The 27,324-nt window shown below is 36.8% G+C and overlaps 1 protein-coding gene across 1 annotated transcript; it reads left to right on the plus strand.

Moving 5' to 3' along the window:
• The first annotated feature begins 881 nt into the window (after nucleotides 1-881).
• LOC137238806 (uncharacterized) lies at nucleotides 882-24,411 on the plus strand. Its single transcript, XM_067763866.1, has 6 exons — nucleotides 882-1,073; nucleotides 1,155-1,432; nucleotides 17,561-17,726; nucleotides 21,019-21,324; nucleotides 21,395-21,611; nucleotides 24,105-24,411. The coding sequence occupies exons 1-6, from the start codon at nucleotides 966-968 to the stop codon at nucleotides 24,284-24,286; spliced, it is 1,257 nt and encodes a 418-aa protein (XP_067619967.1). The 5' UTR covers nucleotides 882-965; the 3' UTR covers nucleotides 24,287-24,411.
• Nucleotides 24,412-27,324: the final 2,913 nt, after the last annotated feature.

Consider the following 27,324-nt stretch of genomic DNA (forward strand, 5'->3'; position numbering starts at 1 on the left):
ATGAAGAAGAAAGAGAAAAAACTGAGAGAAGAGCAAAGAAAGAAGGAGAAGGAGACTGAGAAAGAGATAGAATAAGACGAAGATGGTGATAGATGAAGCGAAAAAGACGGAGGGAGAATTGAATACAATTATTAGGAAACAGTGTAAAAAGCTTATTAAAATGTAAAATTTAGGGCAGAACAACGTCTTCCGGGTCTGCTAGTTATACAATAAATGAAGAAATAAGAAATGGATACTTGTAGCCAATTTATCAATAAATTGCGTTGTCGGTTTATAAGGACCTCCTTTGAGCAAGCAATTGACAAACCTGTATGTTTTGTCAAAATGTTTTGAGCAAACGTACGGACACTTAAGGCGGCTATATTCCTTTGCTTTGCATACTTCGATCCATGTTTCTTCCACCAAACAATTTTCGGGAGCTCGAAAAACTTATTAAAAATCCTCTTTTTCTGGGCTGATATTTCGTGCTAAAATATTTCCAAGGCATGGGTTAATTTTTTTTTTCTTTTTATTTAAAATAACTATGAAAGTAATTTAGTCGTATTCGTTAATAGGAAATCCATCAAAATTAGAAAAATTCGTAACATTTTTCAATCTAGTAGCTTGTTTTTGGTGAAATTGTCATTGTCCCCACAAAAGTCAAGTGGCTAACGTCACACTAAATGGAGCTACCTCTATTTTTTGTATCATGGTCACAAACTGTGTTTTGTTGAAAAATGTTAGGGCACTCAAAATGTTTTATTAAAATTTTTGAAAATGGTCTGTCAAACCCCAACGCTAGCCCTGGGGTTAAAGAATACACTTCAAAATGATAACGCCACTATGAGATACAATATATGCAACTAACAACAATTTAAAATGCATAGTTTGTTTAGAGCAGCTAAACTGTCATGAATGTAAGGTGTGATACGTAAATAAATTTCTTACATTAAGCAAATTGTGTTATTTAAATTTCCGCACAAAAAATGGCAAACAACGAATTATATAACGACGATGAACTAAATGCACCAGATTGGTTAAATGAGAAGTTTTTCGAAAATGTACTCAAAAAAGTGGAACCTAAACATGCAAAGGTGAAATGTATGCCATTAGACAAACTAAAATATATGTGGCTTAAAATTTAAACAAATAATTTTTTTTTTTTACCTAATTAGGTAACCGATTTAGTTCTCAAACCGGGTACACTCAAAAATGATCACTACGCCAGTGTTTTATATCGCGCCAAAGTCAAATATATTTTGGAGTCAAAGCCATCGGAAGAAAAAGTTCAGTCATTTATTTTGAAAGTTGAACCTTTCGTTGATGGCTTCAAAAAAGATGTTATGAGTGATTTGCATATATTTAAAACGGAAATTGATATGTACACAGAAGTGCTACCCAAAATTGAAAAGGTGTTGAGGCAGTATGGTGACGAAACAGTGCTGGGTCCAAAGTGAGTTTTAATGCATAACTATGAATACTTGAAACGAAATAATTAAATGCACAGAAAAATTATAAAAAATTGTAACAACTTTGGTACGAACAAATTGGTATGTAGTATATTAGACCGGACCGACATACCGACATATTTTTTGGCTTGCAGTATCTGAATCAAGAGGCCGCTGTGGTGTGTAGGTAGATGTATGGCCTACCATAGGTACAGTTCTGCCCTGCCATACCAAAAGGTAGTTTCAATTTCTGAGTAGCGCAACACCAGAATAGTTTTGAAAAAGTTTTTCTCACACTCTGAGTGTATTTCTGCTATAAGGTTAGGTTAGGTTAGGTTGAACTGGCCGGTCCATGAGGACCTCACATAGGCTGAATAAGTACGTAGTGTTACCAGAAGTTTGTTTCAACGACCTAATTGAAAACCGCTATCAAAAACCAGTTATAAAATAACTCCCTCCACTTGGCAAATACTAAAAGCTTCCTAGGACTTTAGCCATTTGCTGCTTCTAGATCTGACAGCTGTATCACTCCTAATAGCTGGAGTCTTAGCCTGACAAATGCAGGGAACAAGCACAGAACATGCTCGATCTACATCAAGCCTAATTTAAAGGCATGTGACGCCAGAAGGCAATGTCCAGTCAGAATACCCGTCATTAGTCTACAGGCCTCTCTTTTTAATGATAGAAGCAACTTTCTTAGTCTAAGGTTATAAGACCTACACATAATTTTGGACACTTTACAGCCCCGCGCTTGAACCAACGCCTTTCCTGCTTGGTCGATCATGTGCACCTCTCGCCTTCGCTTAATTTCGCCCAGTCCAATTGGGACGTCTACGGAGGAAGCTTCAAGGGATGCACCCTTCTTAGCTAGTTCATCCGCTTTTTCATTCCCATCTATTCCCATATCTCCAAGGACTGCTTACATTCTAACACGCATTTAGATGCTGTGCTTTGCGAGATTATTGCCTTAATTGCTGCTTGACTGTCAATATAAAAGTTAACACGATTGCAGCTTGGGCTATTTTCTTCCAGGGTTTCTACTGCTTTGGTTACGGCTACTATTTCCGCTTGGAAAATGCTACAGTAATCCGGCAGCCTGTAGGATCTCTTTATTTCCGGATCAGCATAGTATACCGCAGACCCCACTCCTTCTACTACTTTGGAACCATCTGCGTACACATGTATCGACTCGTCCGTCATTTGAGCACCCTTGCGCCAACCGTCCACCTCTATTGTGGCCTTAAGATCGCCCTCGAAGCGCAGATAGGGAATCAGGTAGTCTGTTCGTCTTGTGATTGATGACGCTATACTACTATGGCCGTATGGTCGGCGCTCAAGCTGCCCCGAGGCACCGAGCCTGGTTGCAGTTGTTAACGCTATGTTCTTTGCTTCTTTGTAGGAATGTGCAGAATGGCATACCGTGCAGCTGTCGGGGTTGTTTTCAGGGCTCCCGTAATGCTAAGCATTGATAGTCTGCATACCCCCTCTAATTTTTTGAGGTATGTTATTTTTTGTGTGGCTTTCCACCAAACAAGGACTCCACAGTATAGAATAGGGCTTACAATCGCTGTAAAAAGTAACGAAAAGTAACGAAAATTTGTCTGCTTTGCAGCTGCGGTTCGGGGTCGGAATAGAACATATAGGATACATACAGCCAATTTCTAGGATATTTTAAAAGTAGCACAGGGCAAAGTGGTGAAAGTGGTAGAGAAACTATTTTCTGGGATAATTTTTTTTATGAAGTGTACGACAGTGAAGTCCGTTTAGCTCGAAGACCACTAACATTTCAAATTTAAACTGAAAAAAGGCGTGAGTACTCGTTTTTTTCGATGTGTACTAACGTTTTTAAGTTAAGTTGTTAGATGTCGCTCAGGGATTAAAGTGAAAGAACAACAGAGGTAACTTTGCCAGAAACAAATAGTTTCGGCCTTAGAACAACCTCGTCAGCTTGTTATCGGTAACAAACCATACCGGCAAGTTATTGTATTATTATCGGCATATTATCGATAGCGAACTATAAGCGTCGAGTTATTGTTTTGTTATCGGCTTCTTATTGACTTTTTATAGGCTTGCTCTGTAAAGATCTTACAGAAGTTTGATCGGTGTCTGTTTCATAACAATCAGCTAAGTCCTCGATAACAAATATGTAATAAGTTAATAAGAAGTCAATAACTTTTCAAAACCAAATCGATAAATCTTGGAGAACAAATCGAAAACTATCCGATAAATAATTGATACGTTTTAAATAATAAATCGATAACAGCCCGATAACTTGTCGATAGAAAAGCATAACTCAAGGAAAAATTTTATTTTATATTGGATTCCGATCTCTTTATATTGGATCCGATTTCTGTGTATTTTTAAGCTAGTTCGATCTAAATGGGTTGAGTGCAAATAAAACGAGTTATTTCACCTTACAGCCCAACGTTTCGCCAACTTTTCTTGGCATCTTCAGGGGCGGATATTGATATTTAAACATTGAAGCTAAAATAGGAATTTAGCCATTGATTTTTGTCATTAAATAAAAACTGATTTTTAAAATTAAAAATGATACCATCTAATGTGGTTAGTATGACAAGTGTACCATATTAGATGGTATCGTTTTTAATTGTAAAAATCAGTTTTAGTTTAATGACAAAAATCAATGGTTAAATTCCTATTTTATCTTCAATGTTTAAATATCAATATCCGCCCCTGAAGATTCCAAGGAAGTTGGCGAAACGTTGGGCCGTAAGGTGAAATAACTCGTTTTATTTGCACTCAACCCATTTAGATCGAACTAGCTTAAAAATACACAAAAAAAATGTATTATCGATAGCAAGTTTATAACACTTCGATAATAAAACGACAACTCTTCTCTACTGCTTAGATAACTTATATAATAGCAAAGATATAACCCGTCTACAGCCCGATAACTCGTCAATAAAGACTGATAACTCATCCCAAATTTTTGTTATCGATAGTAAGTTTATATAACTTCGATAATAAATTGATAGCTCTTCAATATTCTATCGATAACACATCTATAGCACAGATACGTATAACTCGTCTATATCGTGTTGATAATAATTCGATAACTCCTTGATAACAGACCGTTAGCTCATCGATAAAAAAAATTGATAAAAACAATATTTCCTTTACTCTTCACATCTTTTCTTTTACTTTCCCTTCTGTGCGCTTTCTTATCTTCCCTTTCTTTGATGAAACTGGAATGTAAACAATATTTCCTTTACTCTTCACATCTTTTCTTTTACTTTCCCTTCTGTGCGCTTTTTTATCTTCCCTTTCTTTGATGAAACTGAATGTAAATGAACATGGTTCATATTTCCAGGCCGGGACATCAAATAAATTATTTAGTTAGGTGATATTGATACACTGGTTATCTTGGACCCATCAAAACACCCTTTAATACAAATCGGCTCAACGGTCATTAATCCGTATTTGACATCAGCTTATCATACGTCAAGCCTTCGACTCGCCAGTCATCAGTCCACTATCTACACCGTCTTACCAGCGGTTGTTTGACATCGGGTCACCATTTATTATTACTCAGTTAACCTTTTAACGGCTCTCAATTTACCGTTTGACGATTACACTGGTGGGTTTTGGAATCCTATACCTGTCTCGCAGCTCACCCGTTTCACTGACTATTCTGGCAGTAGTCATCCATACTTACTTACTTACTTAATTGGCGCTTAACCGTCTAAACGGTTATGGCCGTCCAACAAGGCGCGCCAGTCGCTCCTTCTCTCCGCCAACCGGCGCCAATTGGGCACACCAAGGGAGTTTATATCGTTTTCCACCTGGTCCTTCCAACGGAGTGGGGGCCGCCCTCTACCTCTGCTTCCATTGGCGGGTTCCGATAGAAACACTTTCTTGGCCGGAGCATCATCTTTCATTCGCATAACATGGCCTAGCCAGCGCAGCCGCTGCGTTTTAATTCGCTGGACTATGTTGATGTCTGCGTATAGCTCGTACAGCTCATCATTAAATCTTCTTCGGTACTCGCCATCGCCAACGCGTAGAGGTCAATAAATCTTTCGAAGAACTTTTCTCTCGAACACTCCCAAAGCCGCTTCATCTGCTGTTGTCATGGTCCATGCTTCTGCCCCATATAGCAGGACGGGTACGATAAGTGACTTGTAGAGTATGATTTTCGTTCGCCGAGAGAGGACTTTACTTTTCAATTGCCTACCTAGTCCAAAGTAGCATTTATTGGCAAGATTGATTCTTCGCTGGATTTCAGTGCTGATGTTGTTGCTAGTGTTGATGCTGGTTCCAAAATAAACGAAGTCTTTTACTATTTCGAAATTATGGCTGCCAACAGTAGCGTGGTTGCCAAGGCGCATATGCGCTGACTCTTTGCTCGATGACAGCAGGTACTTCGTTTTGTCCTCATTCACCATCAAACCCATCTTTACCGCTTCTTTTTCCAGCTTGGAGTAAGCAGAACTAACAGCGCGGGTGTTTAGACCGATGATATCAATGTCATCAGCATATGCCAGTAATTGCACGCTTTTATAGTATATTGTTCCAGTGCGGTTAAGTTCTGCAGCTAGTATAATTTTCTCCAGCATCAAATTAAAGAAATCGCACGATAGGAGGTCACCCTGTCTGAAACCTCGTTTAGTTTCGAACGGCTCGGAGAGGTCCTTCCCAATTCTGACTGAGCTGATGGTGTTGCTCAACGTCATTTTGCACAGCCGTATAAGTTTTGCGGGGAAACTAAATTCAGACATAGCGGCATATAGGCAGCTCCTTTTCGTGCTGTCGAAGGCGGCTTTAAAGTCGACGAAGAGGTGATGTGTGTCGATTCTCTTTTCACGGGTTTTTTCCAAGATTTGGCGCATTGTGAAAATCTGGTCGATGGTAGATTTACCAGGTCTGAAGCCGCACTGATAAGGTCCAATCAGCCCGTTCACGGTGGGCTTCAATCTTTCGCACAATACACTTGAAAGGACCTTATATGCGATATTAAGAAGGCTGATTCCACGATAGTTGGTGGATTTTGCAGTATCCCCCTTCTTGTGGACTGGGCAAAGAACACTTAGATTCCAACCGTCGGGCATGCTTTCGTCCGCCCATATTTTGCTAAGAAGCTGCTGCATGCGCCTTACCAACTCCTCGCCGCCGAACTTGAATAGATCCGCAGGCAATCCATCAGCGCCCACGGCCTTGTTGTTTTTCAATCTGGTTATTGCTATTCTAACTTCGTCATAATCGGGCGGGGGGACATATATTCCATCATCATCGATTGCGGGATCGGGTTCTTCATCTCTGCGCGGTGAATTGCTGCCTCCATTTAGGAGAGCAGAGAAGTGTTCCCTCCATAATCTAAGCACTCTCTGGACATCAGTTACAAGGTCGCCGTTTTCATTCCTACAGGAGTTTTCCCCGGTCTTAAAACCTTCCGTCTGTCGCCGTATTTTTTGGTAGAATTTTCGGGCGTTATTCCTGGTGGCTAGCAGCTCAAGCTCCTCGCACTCACGCCTTTCTGCTTCTGCTTTTTTCTTCCTGAAAAGGCGTCTCGCTTCCCTTTTCAACTCACGATAGCGTTCACACACTCCACTTGTCGCGCTCGTTTTTAACGTAGCCCTGTAGGCAGCGTCTTTTCTTTCGGTTGCAACGCGGCATTCTTCATCATACCAGTTGTTTTTTCGTGGCCGCCGGTAACCAGTTTTTTCCTCGGCGGCAGTATGAAGTGCTTTGGAGATATGCTCCCACTGCTCCTGTATTCCTTCAGGATGAGTGGTGCCCTCAGAGAGCAGGTGTGAGAGTCGAGTTGCGAAATCATTGGCAGTCTGTTGTGATTGAAGCTTTTCGACGTCTAGCTTTCCTTGTGTTTTTTGTTCCTTGTTTTTAGCCGCGTTGAGGCGGGTGCGTATTTTGGCTGCAACGAGATAATGGTCCGAATCGATGTTAGGTCCTCGGATCGTTCGCACATCTAAAACACTGGAGGCATGCCGTCCGTCTATCACAACGTGATCGATCTGATTGCGAGTATTTCGATCAGGAGACAGCCATGTAGCTTGATGTATCTTTTTATGCATGAACCTCGTGCTTGATATGACCATGTTTCGAGCACCGGCAAAGTCAATCAGCCTCAGTCCGTTAGGAGAAGTTTCATTGTGTAGGCTGAACTTTCCGACTGAAGGGCCAAAAACACCTTCTTTGCCCACCCTGGCGTTAAAGTCGCCAAGCACGACTTTTATATCATGACGGGGCCAGCGCTCGTATGTGCGTTCTAATTGTTCATAAAAAGTGTCTTTCACCTCATCGTCTTTCTCCTCATCCATACACCTACTCACTGTATCCCGCTCAACTTTTCTACCGGAAGCTTAGGCATTACTCGCCCGTCTCGCTTTTTATATTGAATCTACGGCTTAGTGATCTACCACTCAGCTCACTATCATCCTGAAGAGTCGCCAATTTCTGCCAAGGTGGGTGTATGTGTTCTATTCGGATAGAGCTAACAAATTAAGGTGTTTTTATTTACAAAGAAAATAGAACCTATTCGACTCTGGATTGCCCGAGCCTCCAGCTTTTGACTACGTCCACCTCACATTTTCTTTGATGATAGAAAACAATCAATCCTGTCTTCATTTACCACAAGCCTAAGTACCTTCTGTCATCAGAGAATTGACGCGTCGGATCCGTCTTCGGTAGAAAAGAAAGAGGAAGGCCTCTTTTGAGCTGGAACTTCCAATCGACATGCGTTATCGATGAGATGAGCGTGCGTTGCTAGCATTTAATGATAACTAATAAATGAATATCTAAATATAGATTTCTTGAACTTTTTGCTCTTCTGGGAAGTTAGATACTACACACAACAGCTTACCTTCCAAAATAATGTATACAGAAACTGAGCCTGGGATGTATCAGTTTTAAAGGCGTAATATATATGTAAATATGTCACATCAATTAATTAAAATAGAATTGAGATACAATATATTATGTTTGTAACAACAACTTTAAGTGCATAGTACTTTAGAACAGCTAAACTGTGATGACTGTAACGTGCAAACATTACGAAAGTGAATAAGCTTTAGATATAAAATATTTGCATAATTGAAATGTCTAATAACGAATTATATAACGATGATGAATTCAATCCACCAGATTGGTTGAACAAGGCATTTTTTGAAAATTTACTGGAAAAAAGTGAAAACTAAACATGTAAGGGTGAAATTTATTCCACTAGCGAAACTTAAAAACAAATGTGCTTTGAAAAACAAATCAGATTTTTATACTCAGCATGCTTTGAACACGGAACTTATTAACTTTGATTGGATAACGATTAGTTGTACAGGTATAAAGGAATATATAAAGGAAGAATAACTTGTATTCCGAAACTCAAATTAGAATTTTGAAAACTTTAACGCGGAATAAATTAAACAGAGCAAGAAAAGAGTTTTATGGAAGCCAGATATAATGCTAAAATATGGAGAGTTCTTAATCAGCTTATACATATGAATATGGGAAAAAGAATGCATCGTCTCTGGAAATCTCTCAAATAGAAAACAATGATAAAGTTTTAACCAAACATTCTGAAATAGCCGATACTTTTTATAACTATTTTATAAACATTACAAACACTCCGGAAAACTTTGAGTATTCCCCAGAGCCCGAGGCTGAAATACCTCATCCTTTTGATATGAGTCACTGCAATATCGGGGAAGTAAGCCGTGCAATTTGCAGTCTTAACCCAAGGTCGGCAAACGGGCCCGATGGAATTTCAACAAAATTTTTACAGAAATATAAAGACGTGTTTTCTGGTCCCTTGTCGAATTTTATAAATCAGTGCTTCGAGAGCGGTCAATATCCAGATGAATTGAAAATCGGGTCTGTAGTTCCCATTCACAAATCTGGAAGCAACGAGGTTTGCTCAAACTACAGGCCAATAACAAAATTGAGTGCAATCGATAAGGTTTTCGAAAGCATTTTGCTGAACCGACTCAAACATTTTATTAAAATTAACAACATAATAAGCGATAATCAGTTTGGATTCACCGAAAACTCGAGCACATTATCTGCCAGTATCAATTGCACAGAATTTTTATACGAAAACTTAGATAAGAAAAAATATATTGCAATGCTCTCAATAGATCTCAGCAAAGCGTTTGACTCAGTAAATGTCTGTATTATGATCCAAAAGCTTAAGGAGTTGGGAGTTAATGGCAATGCTATTAACCTCTTCGAAAGCTTTTTAACTAATAGAAAACAATTTGTCCAAATCAAAGATACAAAAAGCTCAATTAAAAATGTTAAATCTGGCATTCCACAAGGATCGAAGTTAGCTGCCACATTATTTTTATTATATATAAAGAACATATTTAAACTTGACTTGAATGGAATTCCGCAATTCTATGCCGATGACGGGACCTTTTTGTATGCTACTGATAGCCTCGATGACCTCTTGGCTCATATGCAAAGAGATCTTAAGTTAATTTCACAATGGTTTCAGCATAATTTATTAAAAATTAATCTATCTAAAACTAACTTTATAATATTCAACAATTATAAAAATATACCCAGTTTGAATGATTTGAAGGGAATTTATCTGGAGGGCAGCTTTATTTCGAGAGTCGACAATTTAAAGTACCTCGGATTTTGGTTTGATGCCAATTTAAACAGGCGAGAACATATAAACAAATTGAAAATGAAATTAATATCACTAAATTTTGCTATTTATAGAAATCGAAAATTTATTCCACAAAAACACAAGGGGCTTCTGTACAACGCCTCGGTTATGTCACATATTAATTACTTAAATCCAATTTGGAATACGTGTTCCGAACAGCTAACAAATGAAATACAAAGAATTCAAAATAAAATAATGAAAAACATTTTAAATTTGCCCCTAAGGACAGCAAGTGAACTGCTATACCAAGACAGGCTTGATGTGCGCAAGAACTCCATCCTTCAAACCTTAATATCTAATATATAAAATTTTTCTGTCACGGTTTTAGAGGCTGAACTTCTCCGAAACGGCTGGACCGATTCTCATGAAATTTTGTGAGCATATTGGGTAGGTCTGAGAATCGGCCAACGTCTACCTTTTTTCGCTACATGTCTAAGGTCTTGAGATCAAAACGTGGACCCGGGTACCCCTAGAATGTGTTTATACATTATGGATATTAAATGAAAGCTGTTGATGAGTGCTATAGTACAGGATAATTTTCATACCCCTGGGTGACTAGGGTCTCGAGATATAGGCCAAAACGTGGACCCGGATACCACTAGAATGTGTTTATACAGTATGGATGTCAACTGAAAGCTGTTGATGAGTGCTATTGTAAAGGAAAATTTTCATACAACTCGGAGGCTAGGGTCTCGAGATATAGCCCAAAACGTGGACCCGGGTACCCCTAGAATGTGTTTATACAATATGGATATCAAATGAAAGCTGTTGATGAGTGCTATAGTACAGATAATTTCCATATAACTGGGAGGCTAGAGTCTCGAGATATAGCCCAAAACGTGGACCCGGGTACCCCTAGAATGTGTTTATACAATATGGATATCAAATGAAAGCTGTTGATGAGTGCTATAGTACAGGATTATTTTCATACAACTGGGAGACTAGGGTCTCGAGATATAGCCCAAAGCGTGGACCCGGGTACCCCTAGAATGTATTTATACAATATGGATATCAAATGAAAGCTGTTGATGAGTGCTATAGTACGGGATAATTTTCATACAACTGGCAGGGTAGGGTCTCGAGATATACCCAAAACGTGGACCCGGGTACCCCTAGAATGTGTTTATACAATATGGATATCAAATGAAAACTGTTGATGAGTGCTATAGTACAAGATAATTGACATACAACTGGGAGGCTAGGGTCTCGAGATATAGCCCAAAACGTGGACCCGGGTACCCCTAGAATGTATTTATACAATATGGATATCAAATGAAAGCTGTTGATGAGTGCTATAGTACAGGATAATTTTCATACAACTGGCAGACTAGGGTCTCGAGATATACCCAAAACGTGGACCCGGGTACCCCTAGAATGTATTTATACAATATGGATATCAAATGAAAGCTGTTGATGAGTGCTATAGTGCAGATGATTTCCATATAACTGGGAGGCTAGAGTCTCGAGATATAGCCCAAAACGTGGACCCGGGTACCCCTAGAATGTGTTTATAAAATATGGATATCAAATGAAAGCTGTTGATGAGTGCTATAGTACAGGATAATTTTCGTACAACTGGGAGACTAGGGTCTTGAGATATAGCCCAAAACGCGACCCGGATACACCTAGAATGTGTTTTTTCATTATGGGTATCAAATTGAAGCTGTTGATGTATGTTTTAGTACAGAGTAAGTTTTACACCTCTGGGTGACTACGGTCTCGAGATATAGGCCAAAACATGGACCCGGATACTCTTAGAATGTGTGTGTATTATGGATATCAAATGAAAGTTGTTGCTGAGAGCTCTAAAGTTCAGTGTGATATTCGATTTAGTCGCATCAACCTGGCAAAACTGATAAATATGCATGCGAAGCCGAAATAAAGACAAGAATTAATAATACCCATATACCTATTTACATACGTCCTATCCGATTTGCCTGAAATTTCGTATATAAATTTCCCTATATTAGTATTTACGATGCTTTTTTCCGAGAAGTATACCAGAGACGGACTGGAACTGGGATTAGGACTAGGACTGGGACTGAGACAGACTCGGAATGGGACTGGAAAAAACTACATACCACCCTCTGGGACTGGCAATAAGAGATGAAGAAGAAGGAGAAAAACTTGAGAGAAGAGAAACGAGAGAAGGAGACTGAGAAAGAGATAGAATGAGACGAAGATGCAGATGAAGCGAAAAAGACGGAGGGAGGAGTGAATAAAAATATTAGGAAAAAGTGTAGAGGGGTAGGGCAGAGTTAGACGGAAAAAACTTATTAAAATATATGCAGATAGGCCAAGTTTAGGGCAGAACAATGTCTGCCGGGTCTGCTAGTTATTTTATAAAATTAAAAATAACTTAATAAAGCATAATTTAGACATTCCAGAAGAATCAACACCAGAATATACACTTAGAGTTAGAATAAATATGAAACCACGTATCTATCGAACGGAAAGATGTGCAAGATCACTAAGACAATATGGCGTTAAACTTTTCAACAAACTTCCAGTTGAAGTTAAAAATGCAAGAAATGTACAATGCTTTAAATTTGAGGTCAAATGGCTACTTCATACAAATTTTGATTTTAATATCTAGATGCAAAGTACGTTCTACACTATATTTTTAATTACACTCATAGAAAATTAAATTATTACGCTAAATTTTAGTTTTAATTAAAGTTTTAATTATTATTTCCTTACTGCGTTCTTTCATTGTAACCCCTCATAACAATTGATAACAAATTGAGTAAAATAGAAATAAGCTATTTTCTATCGCAAAAACTACGATTTTTTTGAGAAATCTTGTAATAATTTTAAACTTTTTTGTCAATAAAGAAAAAAAAACAAAAAAAATCGAGATAGATATAGACTTCCAAATAACAAAATCATCAGTATCGAAAAAAAATTTGATTGAGCCATGTCCGTCCGTCCGTCCGTTAGCACGATAACTTGAGTAAATATTGAGATATCTGCACCAAATTTGGTACACTAGCTTATCTGGATCTAGAGTAGACTGGTATTGAAAATGTGCGAAATCGGATGATAAACTCGCCCACTTTTTATATATAAAACATTTTGGAAAACACAAAAAACCTGATATTTTAGTAATTAATTTACCTAGAATGTAGAAATTTGACATGTGTACTGATATTGACACTATTGAGAAAAATTAGGAAAAACTGTTTAAAATGGGCGTGGCACCACCCACTTGTGATAAAATCAATTTTACAAATATCAATCAATAATAAATCAAAAGCCGTTAAACCTATCATAACAAAATGCGGCAGAGAGGTTGCCTTTACTATAGGGAATGCTTTGAAGAACAATAAAATATCGGTTAAGGACGGCGCCCATTTTTATATAAAAGATTTTTAAAAGGGTCGTAGACGAAAATAATAAGCTATATCTTAGCGAAAAAGAGCTTTGTATCAATAGAATTTTACTTTGTAAATTGAATTATAACATTAAATTGAAAAACACTAAAATTTTTGAAATTGGGTGTGGCACCGCCCCTTTTATGACTAAGCAATTTTCCATGTTTCGTGTACACATATTTTCCTTATAGCAGAAAATATTTCTAGTAAAAATGGACGGGATCGGTTAAAGACCACGGCAACTTGCATATAAAACAAGTTTAAAAGGGTCGTAGACTGGAATGATAAGCTATAACTTCGCAAAAAATAGTTTTGAATCAATGATATTTCACTTATCAAGTTTTATAGTAAGAGGAAATGGGGAGACATTTTTTTTTAAACGGGCGGTGCCACGTGTTATGTAGATACGTAATTTATTGGAAATGAAATGCACAATTGAAGCTCACGCTGAGTATATAATGTTCGGTTACACCCGAACTTAGGCACCTTTACTTGTTTTAATTTAAAGCTAACCGATTTAGTATTGAAACCTGGTACACTAAAAATGATCACTACGGCAGTGTTTTATATCGCACCAAAGTCAACTATATTTTGGAATCAAAGCTTTCGGAAGAAAAAGTTCAGTAATTTATTATGAATGTCGCACCTTTCGTTGATGACTATAAAAAAGATATTACTTGTGATTTGCATTTATTTCAAACGGACATTCAAATGTACAAAGAAGTGCTGCCTAAAATAGAAAAAGTGCTGAGGCAGTATGGTGATGAAATAGTGCTGGGCCCAAAGTGAGTTTCCAATGAATATTATTATTAAGCCTTAAGGCATTTAGTACCTCTTCAGGCTTTTTACTCCATATCACATAGAGATTAAGAGTCACACCACCTAGATGGGAGAGTCGCTGCCTTGCAGATCGACGCATTCGCTGAGAATGTGAACCGGCGTTTCATCCTCAAGGTCACAGAAACGGCCTGTCTTTGCCCTGGACAGTCAATCCAGTGACGTACAAATTGTTTTGTTTCCCAGTTATTTATGGTTTCCCTGGTGTGCTTTTTACAGTCCACAAAAGTGGTCTGATCCAAAGAATGCTGCTGTAGCACCCTGCTTTGCTAGTAATCTGCATGTTCATTACCTTCATGTCCCTGATGTTGGAAAAGCTATCCTTGGTCAAACTTTGTTTTTGGCTCCCATGTTACTAAGAATTTCAATACAGTCGTCCACTAGCTTAGATGTAATTGTGTAGAATTGCAAGGCAGGCAGGGCCGCCTGGCTGTCCGTCATAATGTAGATGCTCTTCGAGGATGAACCTCTCCGTAGACATTTTCTACCGCAAATTTCTATTGCTTGGATTTCTGCCTGAAATATGGTAGGCTAGCATCACATTGGTATCGATTTCTTGAAGTTCGGCCCATAGATGCCGGCTCCCGTTCTTCCGTCATCAAATACCGATCCATCCGTGAACCAGACCTCTGAGTCAGAGTCATTATAAGGATCTTTCCCAGTGGGTTCTGTCCATAATGGTCACTTCAAAGTTCAGTGAAATTCTGAGCTTATGGGGCATTACGTCACGCAATTGTAATTCGGGATTTCCTATGAATTTTCTTATTACTTTCATATGCCCTATCGAGTTTCCTAGCTCAAATTTCGGAATATTTTGAAGTCTAAGTGTACCTAGTGTTGTTCCTTTCTCTGTCAGAATAGGGATGGGAGGTATTCCCACTAAAGCACTAAGTGCATCAGCGACGTTCTCATCGCACCCGTTATGCCAATGCAAAATAGTCGATGCAGTTTGCTTAGTTTTTCTGTATCTGACCTTGGCGTGACCTTCTGCCACCAAACTAGGGAAGCATAGGTGACTATTGGCTTTACAACACTACTAAATTTCCAGTATAACATTTTTGGAGATATCCCCAAAGTTTTGCGGTAGAGTCGAGTAGAGGCGAAGAAAGCTCTTGTGGCTTTTTTTAAGATAGCATCCAAATGAGCATTCTGCGTGAAAGTTCTAACCAGTGTAACCCCTAGGTATTTTCCTCCATTAAGAATTGTATTTTAGGTCCACCCAGGGATTGTTGTGGGAGGGATGGTTTCTTTTTCCAGGAGAAAGGTAGTAGGAGAGTTTTTTTGGATTGGTAAACAGTCCTTTGGTATCTCACCATCTTTCTATGATGCGAAGAACTTGTTGCATACGATCTGATATTGTTTCCTCGTGGATCTCTGTGATGCAGATAATAGGTCATCTGCATACCCTTGTCAAATCCCTTGATTTTCAGTAACTGAAAGAGGTCATCTATGACCAAGACCATAGGAGAAGGGAGAGCACACCCCCTTCTGGGCATTCTCTTGTGGCCGCAATTATTAAATAGATTTTTCTACTCTTTAACATGGATAGCACACATCGAATTATCATAGGGCTTATATCCTTGTCAAACATAGCTTCTTCGGTAGCTTGATGTGTTTTGTTATCGAAGGCCCCTGATAGGTCAATAAAAGAGTAGATGGCTATATTTTTTGATTCTAGAGCCTTTTCAATGTTTAACGTGCGGTTATGAATAGCTACGAGGATTTCCCTGACTGGAAGGCGAACTTATTCCTACACAGAGGGCGTTTATTTAGATTGAACTTTAGGAGAAACGAGCTCAGGCTTATTTTAAACAAATTTTAGACCTAGAAATTAACCTGTACTTTTTTTAAGGCCTTTGATACGTTGAATATGAAAAAAGACAATAATAGACAGGAGTGGAAATTGGAGAGGGTAAAAAGAGAAAGGAGAGAGGAAGATAAATTGGGAGAGGGTCGAAGGCAGAAAAGAAAGTGGGGTGAGAAATGGAGATGTAATTGGAATAAGTGCAAGATTAAGAAGAGGATGCAAGAGAAGGAAAGTAGATGAAGAGAAATACTTAGTGGGAGTGTGGCTAGGAGTAGAAATGTGGTAGTAGAAGTGGTAGTGGAGTTGGACTGGGAATGGTTTTGGGGGAGGAAGGGGGATGAATGGATAAGGGATGGAAAAGAATAAGAAGAAAATTGGAAGATAAAGTAAAAGATAATGGGTTAGAAGGTGAAGAAGAAACGCGAGGCTTACTTTTTAAATATAGGCAAATCCATTTTCGGGCCGATCAAAGTCTGTCGGGCACTATAGTATGGTTAGGTTACAGGACGAACAGACTACCTGATTCCCTATCTGCACTTCGAGGTAGATCTTTAAGCCACGATAGAGGTGGTTGATTGGTGCAAGGGTGCTCTAATGGCGGACGAGGCGATACATGTGTACACAGATCGTTCCAAAGAAGTGGAAGGAGTAGGGTCTTTGGTATACTGTGCTGATCCGGAAATAATAAACATATCCTACAAGCTGCCAGATTACTGTAGTATTTTCTAAGCGGAAGTATTAGCCGTAACCAAAGCAGTAGAAACGGTGGAACTGCAGGCGTATTAACTTTTATATTGACAGCCAAACAACAACTAAGACAATAACCTCGCATAGCATAGCATCTAAAAGTGTGTTAAAATGTAAGCAGTCCCTGGAGAGAATTGGGGCAGGGAGAAGCAGCAAGTGGCTTAAGTCCTAGGAAGTTTCTAGTATTTGCCAAGAGGACGGATTTATTTTATAACATAGGTCCTGGTTTTTGAAAGGGGTTTTCAGTTTGTTAATTAAAATAAACTTCTGTTAACACTACGGACTCATTTAGTCTATGTGAGGTCTACATGGACCGGCACGATCAAACTAACCTAACTCTAGTGTGAGTATTAATGCAAAATGTTTGAACGTGAGATGGTCGATTATGACAAAAGTTCTGAAAGAGGGCCTTCTGCTATAAAATGCTGGGCTGTAAAGAGTAGTACCAAAATAACGAGCAGTACAAATTTTTATAAGAAATTGAGGGATCTTCAAAAAAGATAAATACCATGCACAGCTGACTCGTTTAAAAGTTATGCGTAGTTGAATTTCGTCCATAAACACTATGCGAGGAAATAATAATTTGAGATGAAAAAAATTTCATTCAACTTTAGAAAAAATTATGTTTGCAATTTGAGATCCTACGTTTTCTAAGATTTATATTTTCGTCCAATGTCGTTACAAACTATTTCTATTTCTCACCCAAATTGCTGTTATACTTCTTTAGGTTAATTGACTCTAGCGCCACGTCTCCCTCCTACATCATCTTCGAAGATTTGGCAGTGAAAGGCTACACTACAATCGGAAGTCGGTTCACAAATATTGATGAAGTAAAATTTGCATTACTTAAGCTGGCAAAGCTTCATGCGATTAGCTACAAGTTGAGCAAAGAGGTGAGAAAACCCGGGAATGCAGAGAGTATATTAACTTTGGTAACATAACGGTTGGTTTTACATATACAAAGGAATCGAATATATACAGACTTTCATATATAAAAATTATCAGTATCGGAAAAATTTGATTTAGCCTTGCCCGTCCGTCCGTCTGTCTGGCCGTCCGTTGACGAAAAAAGGACGTGTGGCACTCGGGGACTACCGCGGTAAAGCTATTGCATATTATCAACATATGCAATTATAATATTTATGCAACATTTTGTTTTCTTTGATATTAATTCGAGTTTTGTCTTAAACTTTAACTTTATTTTTAACTTTAAATTCAACTTTCACTTTAACTTTAACTTTAACTTTAACTTTATCTTTAACTTTAACTTTAACTTTAATTTTAACTTTAAATTCAACTTTCACTTTAACTTTAACTTTAACTTTATCTTTAACTTTAACTTTAACTTTAACTTTAACTCTAACTTTAACTTTAATTTTAACTTTAAATTCAACTTCACTTTAACTTTAACTTTAACTTTAACTTTAACTTTATCTTTAACTTTAACTTTAACTTTAACTTTATGATAGAGATCCAATTTTATGTATTTGGCATGTTGCTAACACCGAACCTTTTTCGAACCTTTTCGAACCTTTTTTGACAAATATCCGTTACGGTTTTTTTTTTTTTTTGATTTAGTCGCCAAGCTCGCGATAAAATCTATGCAATAGCTTAATAACTTAATCAATATTGAGGTATCTTCACCAAATTCGGTATACGGGCTTATCTGGACCCAGAATAGATTGGTATTGAAATAGTGAAATCATATGATAATGACGGTGCAGTGAAATAACTCCCAAATGAAATAACTCCCTTGAAATAAGTCCCAATAAAAATGAAATAACTCCCAACTTTAATAAATGAAATAACGCCCAACTTTAATAAATGAAATAACTCCCAAAGAAGGAAATGAAATAACTCCCAATATTTGCCAGTTATTTCGTAATGAAACCACAAGTCCCAAAAAAAATGAAATAACTCCCAAATGAAATAAGTCCCAAAAAAATGAAATAAATCCCAAATCAAAATTTGAAATGGTATCTTTATACTATATAATCAGTTACAATCAGATTTGGAAAATACAGCAAACTATTATGTACATATGTAAAAGTTACAATTACAAGAAAACTTGAATAGTGTCGTCGAAGTAAAGGGAATTTATTTTAAAAAATAGCATTTTTTTTATAAAATTAACATAATTTATTAAAAGTAAAAAATAAAAGGAACAAGTCTGCGTAGAACACTTTTTGCATAGGCGGCCTTCGCCATGCCAAGTCCGGGTGTATGGTATAACCGGGGCTACCGCCACGGTGATGTCCTTCTGCGTAGTACACCCGTCTGCTTAAAAAAAATAACCCTGGGCTACGCCATGCCAAGTCCGGGTGTATGGTATAACCGTGGCGGTAGCCGCTTATGCAGAAAGGTGTTCTACGCAGAATTAGTGTGCATCGCGCGATTTTTTTATACCAAATTTTCTATTTTTTTGTAAAGTAAATAAATAGGGTTGAATGAAAAAGGTCCATTTTCCTCGTTAGTACTATTTAAAAATCTTTCATTCGTTGGAACAATTTAAAGTATCTGGTACCACCAAGCAAGCAGTGAATTAGATAAAATGACTGTATGCTTGTGTTCGCGGAAAGTAAACAAATAAATCATTAAATTTTACAATAATACGCAAATTTAAACAAATGCAAATAGTTGATTGTGGTTTCATAAATATTATAAAGTGTACTTATGTATAAAATTCTTGTGAAAGTGTTCATATGTAGATAAAAAGTGATAGTTATGCCATGATAAATTTAACTACTAATTATTAGTAAATTGCTAATAACAATTAAAGACTACTTACTGATTTGTCGTTGGCGAACTCCCTGAGAACCTATGTGCAAAATTTCAAAGTTCAAGCCCCTTTGGTTTACGAATAAAACCAATTGGTCCCTTAATGTATAGCCAACCCAGAAACTGTTAGAAGAACGTCAAAGTTTGATAAAATTGTATTTTTAAGAAAATGAAATAACTCCCAACAAAAATGAAATAACTCGCAATGCCTGAATTACAAACAATGAAGTAAGTCCCAATAAAATTGAAATAACTCCCAATCTCAAAAAATTATGAAAAAACTACCAAAGAAATTTTATTGGGGATTATTTCATTTGGTAGTTATTTCATTATGAAATAATTACCAGCAAAAATTATGAAATATGTCCCAATGAATTGGGAGCTATTTCATAATGAAATAAGACCCAGTTTGTATGGAAAATATTTGTGAGTTATTTTATTTTTTTGTTGGGAGTTATTGCATTTGGGAGTTATTTCACTGCACCGATAATGACGCCTACTTTTTATGTATTTAACATTTTGGAAAACACAAAAAATCTGATTATTTGGTAAATAATACACCTAGAATGTTGAAATTTTATATGTGGATTGATATAAGGAGTCTTGATGAAATGTTGAAAAACTTTTTGAAAGTGTGCATGGCACCTCTGTGGCCCACTTGTGAAAACCCCATTTTAAACCTATCATTACAAAATTCGGCAGAGAACTTGCCTTTGCTATACGGAACGCTTCGAAGAGAAATTAACGAAATCGGTTAAGGACCACGCCCACTTTTATATAAAAAGATTTGTAAAGCTACATCTTTGCAAACATGAGTTTTATATCAATTACTTTTCTTTTCCCAAGTGGAATTATAACAAAAAATAGGAAAAAATGCAAATTTTTGAAAATGGGCGCGGTACTGCCCCTTCTATGACTAGGCAATAGTTCGGTAGCCATAACTCGAAGATAAACTTCCGTATCGTAAGAAGATTTGGTACACATATTTTTCTTATAGCAGGAAATATTTCTAGTAAAAATGGACGGGATGGGCTAAAGACCACGCCCACTTTTATATATAAAAATATTTAAAAGTGTCGTATACTAGAATAATAAGCTATATCTTAGCGAAAAATAGTTTTGTATCGAAGATATATCACTTTACAAGTTTTATTGTAAGAGAAAATCGGGAGACATGTTTGTAATGGGCGTTTCCACGCGCTTATTCCAATCAAGCCTCAAAAAATTAATCCCTTATAACAAAATTCGAAAAAAGTAATTTATCTGTAATGAACTGTACAATGGAAGCTGACGCTGAGTATATAATGTTCGGTAACACCCGAACTTAGACACCCTTACTTGTATAATATTCATTTTAAATGTATATTACTCTGTTTAAAAGTGATTCTACTTTCTTTCCATTCGCAGAAAGATACCAGTTTTGCTGCTTTGGACAAAGGCTCTATGAATTCTCTCGACCCTAATAATTTCGATTTTATCAAAAATGCAACGAAACTACTTAAAGAAGTTTTAAACGAACATAAAGATTTGAGCGCTTTTGTGCCACTAATTGATGCAGTTGACGACGTTTTGTTACCTAAAACCATCGCTATGTTTAATGAAAATCGTGATGGCAAATGTAATAATGGCTTAACTGTGTTAAATCACGGCGATTTTCATGCAAAGAATATTATGATACAAACGGTCGGAGGCAAACTGAATGATCTTATGCTGGTAAACAAATATTGGGATTTATTATAATTATTTTCAAATTTTTATCGAACTTAATCTTAAACCTAAACAGCTCGACTATCAAATTAGCGTTTTTGGTTCGCCAGCTATTGATCTGCATTACGCTTTTGCAATGATATTTAGTCCGGAAATGAGGCGAGATCATCATGATGAATTGCTGTTCTATTATATAACCAATTTCCAAGAGACATTACGAAAAACGGAATATCAAGGCGCTATACAAACTATCACAAATTTTCGAGCGGAGTTGCAAAAGCATCGATATTGGGGTAAGTGTTTTTAAATGGTGACTTTTTTGACGCAGCGATTTTTAGCCGTAACTGTGATTAAACTGTTAGATATGTTTTTATCCTTCGGCGTTGTTGTAAGAGTTCTATGCTTGAACCAAACAACTGCAAATATAATTTAAACTTTATTCAGTGACGCCAGATAGTGGGAAATTACCCATTTTGTGGGATTTTCCCCCATAAAATTAATTAAATGGGAAAAAGGGACTAATTTTGCCCTCCATATAAAAAAGCGAATTTCTTATAGCAAATTTACCTACGTATGAAAAGCAAATCATAATATGACTAAACCAAATTCAGCACTCCTACCAAACAATACTTTAAAATGATTCGTTGATTTTCATTCGTACAGTACACCATATATGTAATACTCCTATATTGCTAATAGAAAATGCTCTCAATGTGTTTTGAATTCGAAATCAAAACAAGGCAGCCTATACATTTTTTGTGATTTTAACAGAATAAGTGTGACAAGAAAAAATTTAAATTTAGGTACATTCGATTATTGAAAACAAAAACAAAAACATTTAAACAGCATATAGGCACTCTGATGTTTGGGAATGTACCTAGCCTTTTGTAGCAATATAGGATTATTACATATATGCAATACACTGATAAAATGTCATTAGTAAATACTGTAAAATCAGGAAAGCACAAAATAGAAGGGTGGTTCAGTTGGAGAGGCTAACAGCGGTTGGATCGAGAGATTTGTCTGATCGGGACGATTAGACTTAGCTGGAGGGCAGTGTGACGTATGTTGACATCACCATGCTGTTAGTAACAAAGATTTTTGAAAAATAAAGATGTTGCATGCGCGGACTTCGGTGGAAAGCAGCGGAGGTTCACAAAAATCGAATAGGTATCTTTCACCACACCACAAACTTTTACAAAATTTTTAACATAATTAAATCACACAAAATACACTGACTGAGTGAAAAAATTTAAATCCTGAACACATTATCTGAATAAAAAGGGTAGAAATAATTGCTAAATAATAAATACAGACAGTGGTAGTTTAACACATTCTGCTATGGTGAGTGGTGAATATGACCTACTAGAGTTTCCACACTATTTTTCGTTCCTGCAACATCTCTATTTTAAATTGTCTCTGTTAGTAAATAATCGCAACAACAAAACACAGCAAGCAACAAAACTCACAAGCCAACGAAGAGATATCACACACACACACATGTAATCATCAGCCGAAGTAGTTACTCCCACATACACACGCATATGGCTAGTAGAAAACAGAAACTACGAATATATATGTATATAGCTGGTAGCCAAGCACGAGATACAACTGTTCGCGAAATTACTAGACCTTAGGAGAAATGGGTGAACGGGAAAACCGAGAGTATAAAAGCAGCGCAAACTGGGGAATCAGTAAATCAATTTAATTTAAACACGTTTTTTTACTCCCAATTAATCTAAATAAAGACCAGTTTGCAATACTGAATATTGGAGTTATTTATTCGACAGTTCAGCGATACGAACGTTAGCAGGAGGTGCATAATAACCAGGGTTCACTGCCCGGGCAAAACAACATTAAAAATTTAGATATAACTTTTTTCAATTAGAAAAAATTCTTTCCGAGCGCTTTTGCCCCTCTGCAATGATTTGGCAAACACATCGAGTTAATATCTGCCATGAAAAGGTTCTCAGTTAAAACGTATCTGCCTTGCATATACCGGTCCCGTCCCGCCAATTTGTAGAATAAATTAAAAGGAGCACAACGCAAATTGGAAGAGAAGCGCGGCCTAAAATTTCTTCGGATGTTATCGTGCCTTACATTTATTTATTTTTTTTTTTTAATTGGTTTGCTTGGCCTATCATTCGTATACAAAAAGCATAATTTATTCCTAAGATATAATTTGGAACGTTTCACCGCATTCTTATGTCCGCTGCAAACAAAAAGCGTTTCCATAGAAGTTTTCAGGAGGAGGATGAGTACATTGGCTGGTTAGAATCTGTTCCTAACGTTTCATTCAAAGAATTTTAGAAGGCATGCAGTGCATTGTCTCAACTCCCACTAGAACACATTTGATAGCTCGGATTCTATTTTCTATATAAAGAGCACCTCTCTTAATAATTAATGTAGTTTTGTATGTTTCCATTCAATTAATAAAGTTATTGTGCTCAGCTGATGATATCGCTTCTGTAGCTGAGCAGCTTTGAGAAAACGCTGCCCATCAAGAATTGGAAACAAGAAATGAGCAGAATCAGCCTGGTTTCATTGGGCCACTTCAGAGCAGTGCGCTGCCACAACGTTCGAGAAAAGAAATTTTTAGATACTATAAACCGTCATGCGATTTTTTATTTTGGATGTGTCAACAAGGGAATCTTTTTTTAAATTCCTGTGGCTAATTTCATAGAGTTTATCTGGCAACACTGACTTAATTACGAAATGCGAAACCGAACGAAAACTCTTCGATTTTATGATTTCTAACTATTTTTTCGTTTCTTTTCTTTTCATAGGCCTCTTTTTAATTCTATCATTCCTGATTATCAACTATGCATTCGCGGACGAAAAGGGAGACCTCGCACAAGTGATCGAGAATCAAACAGCACAAAAGAAACAATTAGAAGATCCACGGATGTTGAATGAGCTTAGAGAAATATTTCCGAAATTTCTATATGAAGGTTATTTTGAGTATTGACGGCTTATTAATATGTCAAAAATATTAATTTTAAATAATATTAGTGCGCATAGAATTTGCTAGAATTACACTTATTTCAATATTTGTTTTTAGTGTAGAAATAATAATAAAAAATGCAACCTCAAGGAATTTCGCTTTTCGAATTTTTTGTCATCAGTTGGTTGTTTGTTTTAAATTTATCACCATAATGCAATAAAATCATACAGGTAAAGTCAATATTACAAAACGGAGTCGCATTTGACTAAACTTGCACTCATAAGTTGAAGTGTTGTTTCTTGACTTATCTGCAGCACTGATTTTTTCAGTACCATAAAAAAAATAATACATTCAGGCCTGTTCTGAATTCCGACTCGGAATGAAAAGTAAAACGACATTGATTTCGACTCGGTTTCTATTTGGTGTTCTCAATTCCGATTGTAAAAAATCGATTCGAAGTCGATTTCGAATCGTTTTCATTCCGATTCGGTAACCAGTTTAATCAGCTGTTTTTGTTTATGTGTTTTGGTTTAAGTATCATAAAATTTTATTTTAATTAAAAAATGCCTGCAGATATGGTTTTTGATGCGCAGACGCAATAATACGTGCTATTGTGCGTGCGAATCGTAAAAATGCGCTGGATCGGAATTCAGAGCAGGTCGACTTCATTTCGATCAGCATCGATTTGTTTGCCTAATAGATTTCTTGATAGAAGTTTTTAAAGAAAGATTTATTATGCCAATTTAACTCAAATTTAAACAAAAAATACACACAACTCTTCCAAATAAAATGAAGAATTTAAAAAAAATTATTTGAAAGACAAATATCGCAACATTTGTGTATAATCTGCCAATTAATTTTCATTCCGACTGCTCAGAGGCAATACTTTTCAAACCGATAATTTTTGGTCGGAATCGAAATTGAGAACACCAATCCATTTCGATTCCGAAAAAATTTATCGGAATCGGAATCCAGAACAGGCCTGATTAATTTCTTTCTGAGATATGAACTAACGTGCAGCAAAATAATGCCTGCTATCTGTATTTCCTTTTGTGGGAGGACTTATTTTCTTTTCCTGATGAAATGTAACAGTTTTAGTCAATGGAACTGATTGACTGCATCTTCAGAGTACCACCTTGTGCATGCTAAAGAACATGGAAATATACTGCTGTCGTCATTGAAATAATTGACGATCTGGATGTTGCGCATGACTATCTGGAAGGCTTGTTATACGAAAACTCTGAATATATGCGTCCAAGACCCAACAGACTACATATGTAAACCAAGCGTTGAGGTAGGTCCCTTGATCAGAAAGCGGTGGTTGGTGTAAATATATATATGGCGGCAGAGTTGTTACAGCAACGATGCTGCAACAATTCAGTGTTTATAGATTTACCTGATGACAACAAAAAATCGCCTTTTTTTAATTTTCTATGCCTGTAAACATTTACACAAACATGAAATACTTCCAGCCGTATGATCAAACCTGATAGACATTGTTGGATTTCTCTATCTATCCACCTTCCTCACCTCTGTCCTCTTCCTCTCTTATTTCCTCTCCACTCTGCATTTTCTAGTTTACCCTATTCGGCTCATTCAAACGAGTCTATCTCTCACCATTACACTTTATCGTAAACTTATTCTTAATTTTTCTGTTAAAAGTAAAAAAGGGGACTACTTTGTCACGAACCCTTACCCTTATTCTTACTTTTACTCTCGCTCTCCATTTTTCTCTTGTTCTTTCTACTTATCGACTTCTCTCCAACTGTCTCTACTTTTTCTTAACATTTTCTCTGGTTTCTCTATTCTTTTATGCTCCCACTTCCAATGTGGAGATATATCGCTCATTTCCGCACATTATATCGCTAAGGTAGTAAAAAAATAGCAAAATAATACCAAAAATGTTCCCTTCCTACTGTTTTAAAATTCATGACCGGATTAGGAGGGCCCTCAAATTTTTTTCTTGTACTTGTCACCTGTCTGGTTTTATTGCGTCATGTATAACGACGAAGAACTAAACCCACCAAATTGTTGAAATAATAATTTTTTTATTTTTTTTTTTTGGAAATTTACTCAAAAAAGTGGAAAGTAAAGATGCAAATGTGAACATAATTGTATTATTTAAACTTAAATACGTACGTGCTTTAAATACACATTTTTTTTTTTTAATAAATGTAAAGCTAAGCAATTTGATTCTCATACTTGGAACTCTCAAAACTGATCACTACGCCAGTGTTTTATAGATAGATAGATAGAGGAAGAAAACTTTCAGTCATACATATTGTTACGAATATTAGCAACACTAAGGGTACTGCCATCTCTAAGCCATTGCTAAGCAGCGCCTTGTATGCACATCCATAAATCAATCATTATGTATCTACATAAACGAATCAATCTTTATGTCTACACATATGTACGTACACGCAGCAGAGAAGCAACGCACAAACACATGCAGATATCTTATCTGAGATATGCAAATATAATTGTGCAAGTGTCGCTCACAAACACACGCGCATATGAGAGCTATACACGTACATCTGTAGTTATAATTATAGCAGATAACCAACTAGTAGATTCTAGAACAGAAGCGCCAAGAAGATGCAAGGAGGAAATCAAAGAGTATAAAAGGCCGCGACAGTAGAGGCGCTACATTCAGTTTCGATTAAGCACGTTATCTGTCGAGCAATAGAAGTGTTATTTTGAAAGTACTTGAATAAAGGCCATTTTGCATTATTAAATATTGGAGGTATTTATTCAACAGTTTAGTGATTCGAACGTGAGCAGAAGATTGCAAATAAGGGGAATTGCAGTAAATTCGTTACAACATTTAAAGTGGAACCATTCGTTTATGGTTATAAAAAAGATTAAATGGGTTGCATATATTTCAAACGGAAAATCATATGTACGCAGAAGTGCTCCCTAAACTTTAAAAAGTGTTGAGGTAGTACGGTGATGAAACAGTGCTGGGTTCGAAATGAGTTTCGGATGTCGATAACTTTTTGATATCAAATCGAAGTTTTCTAGAACCTAGCTTAATTTCTGCATGGAGATCTGATTACTCC

Source organism: Eurosta solidaginis, chromosome 1, assembly GCF_040869045.1.
Source record: "Eurosta solidaginis isolate ZX-2024a chromosome 1, ASM4086904v1, whole genome shotgun sequence".
In the NCBI taxonomy this organism is placed as follows: domain Eukaryota; kingdom Metazoa; phylum Arthropoda; class Insecta; order Diptera; family Tephritidae; genus Eurosta; species Eurosta solidaginis.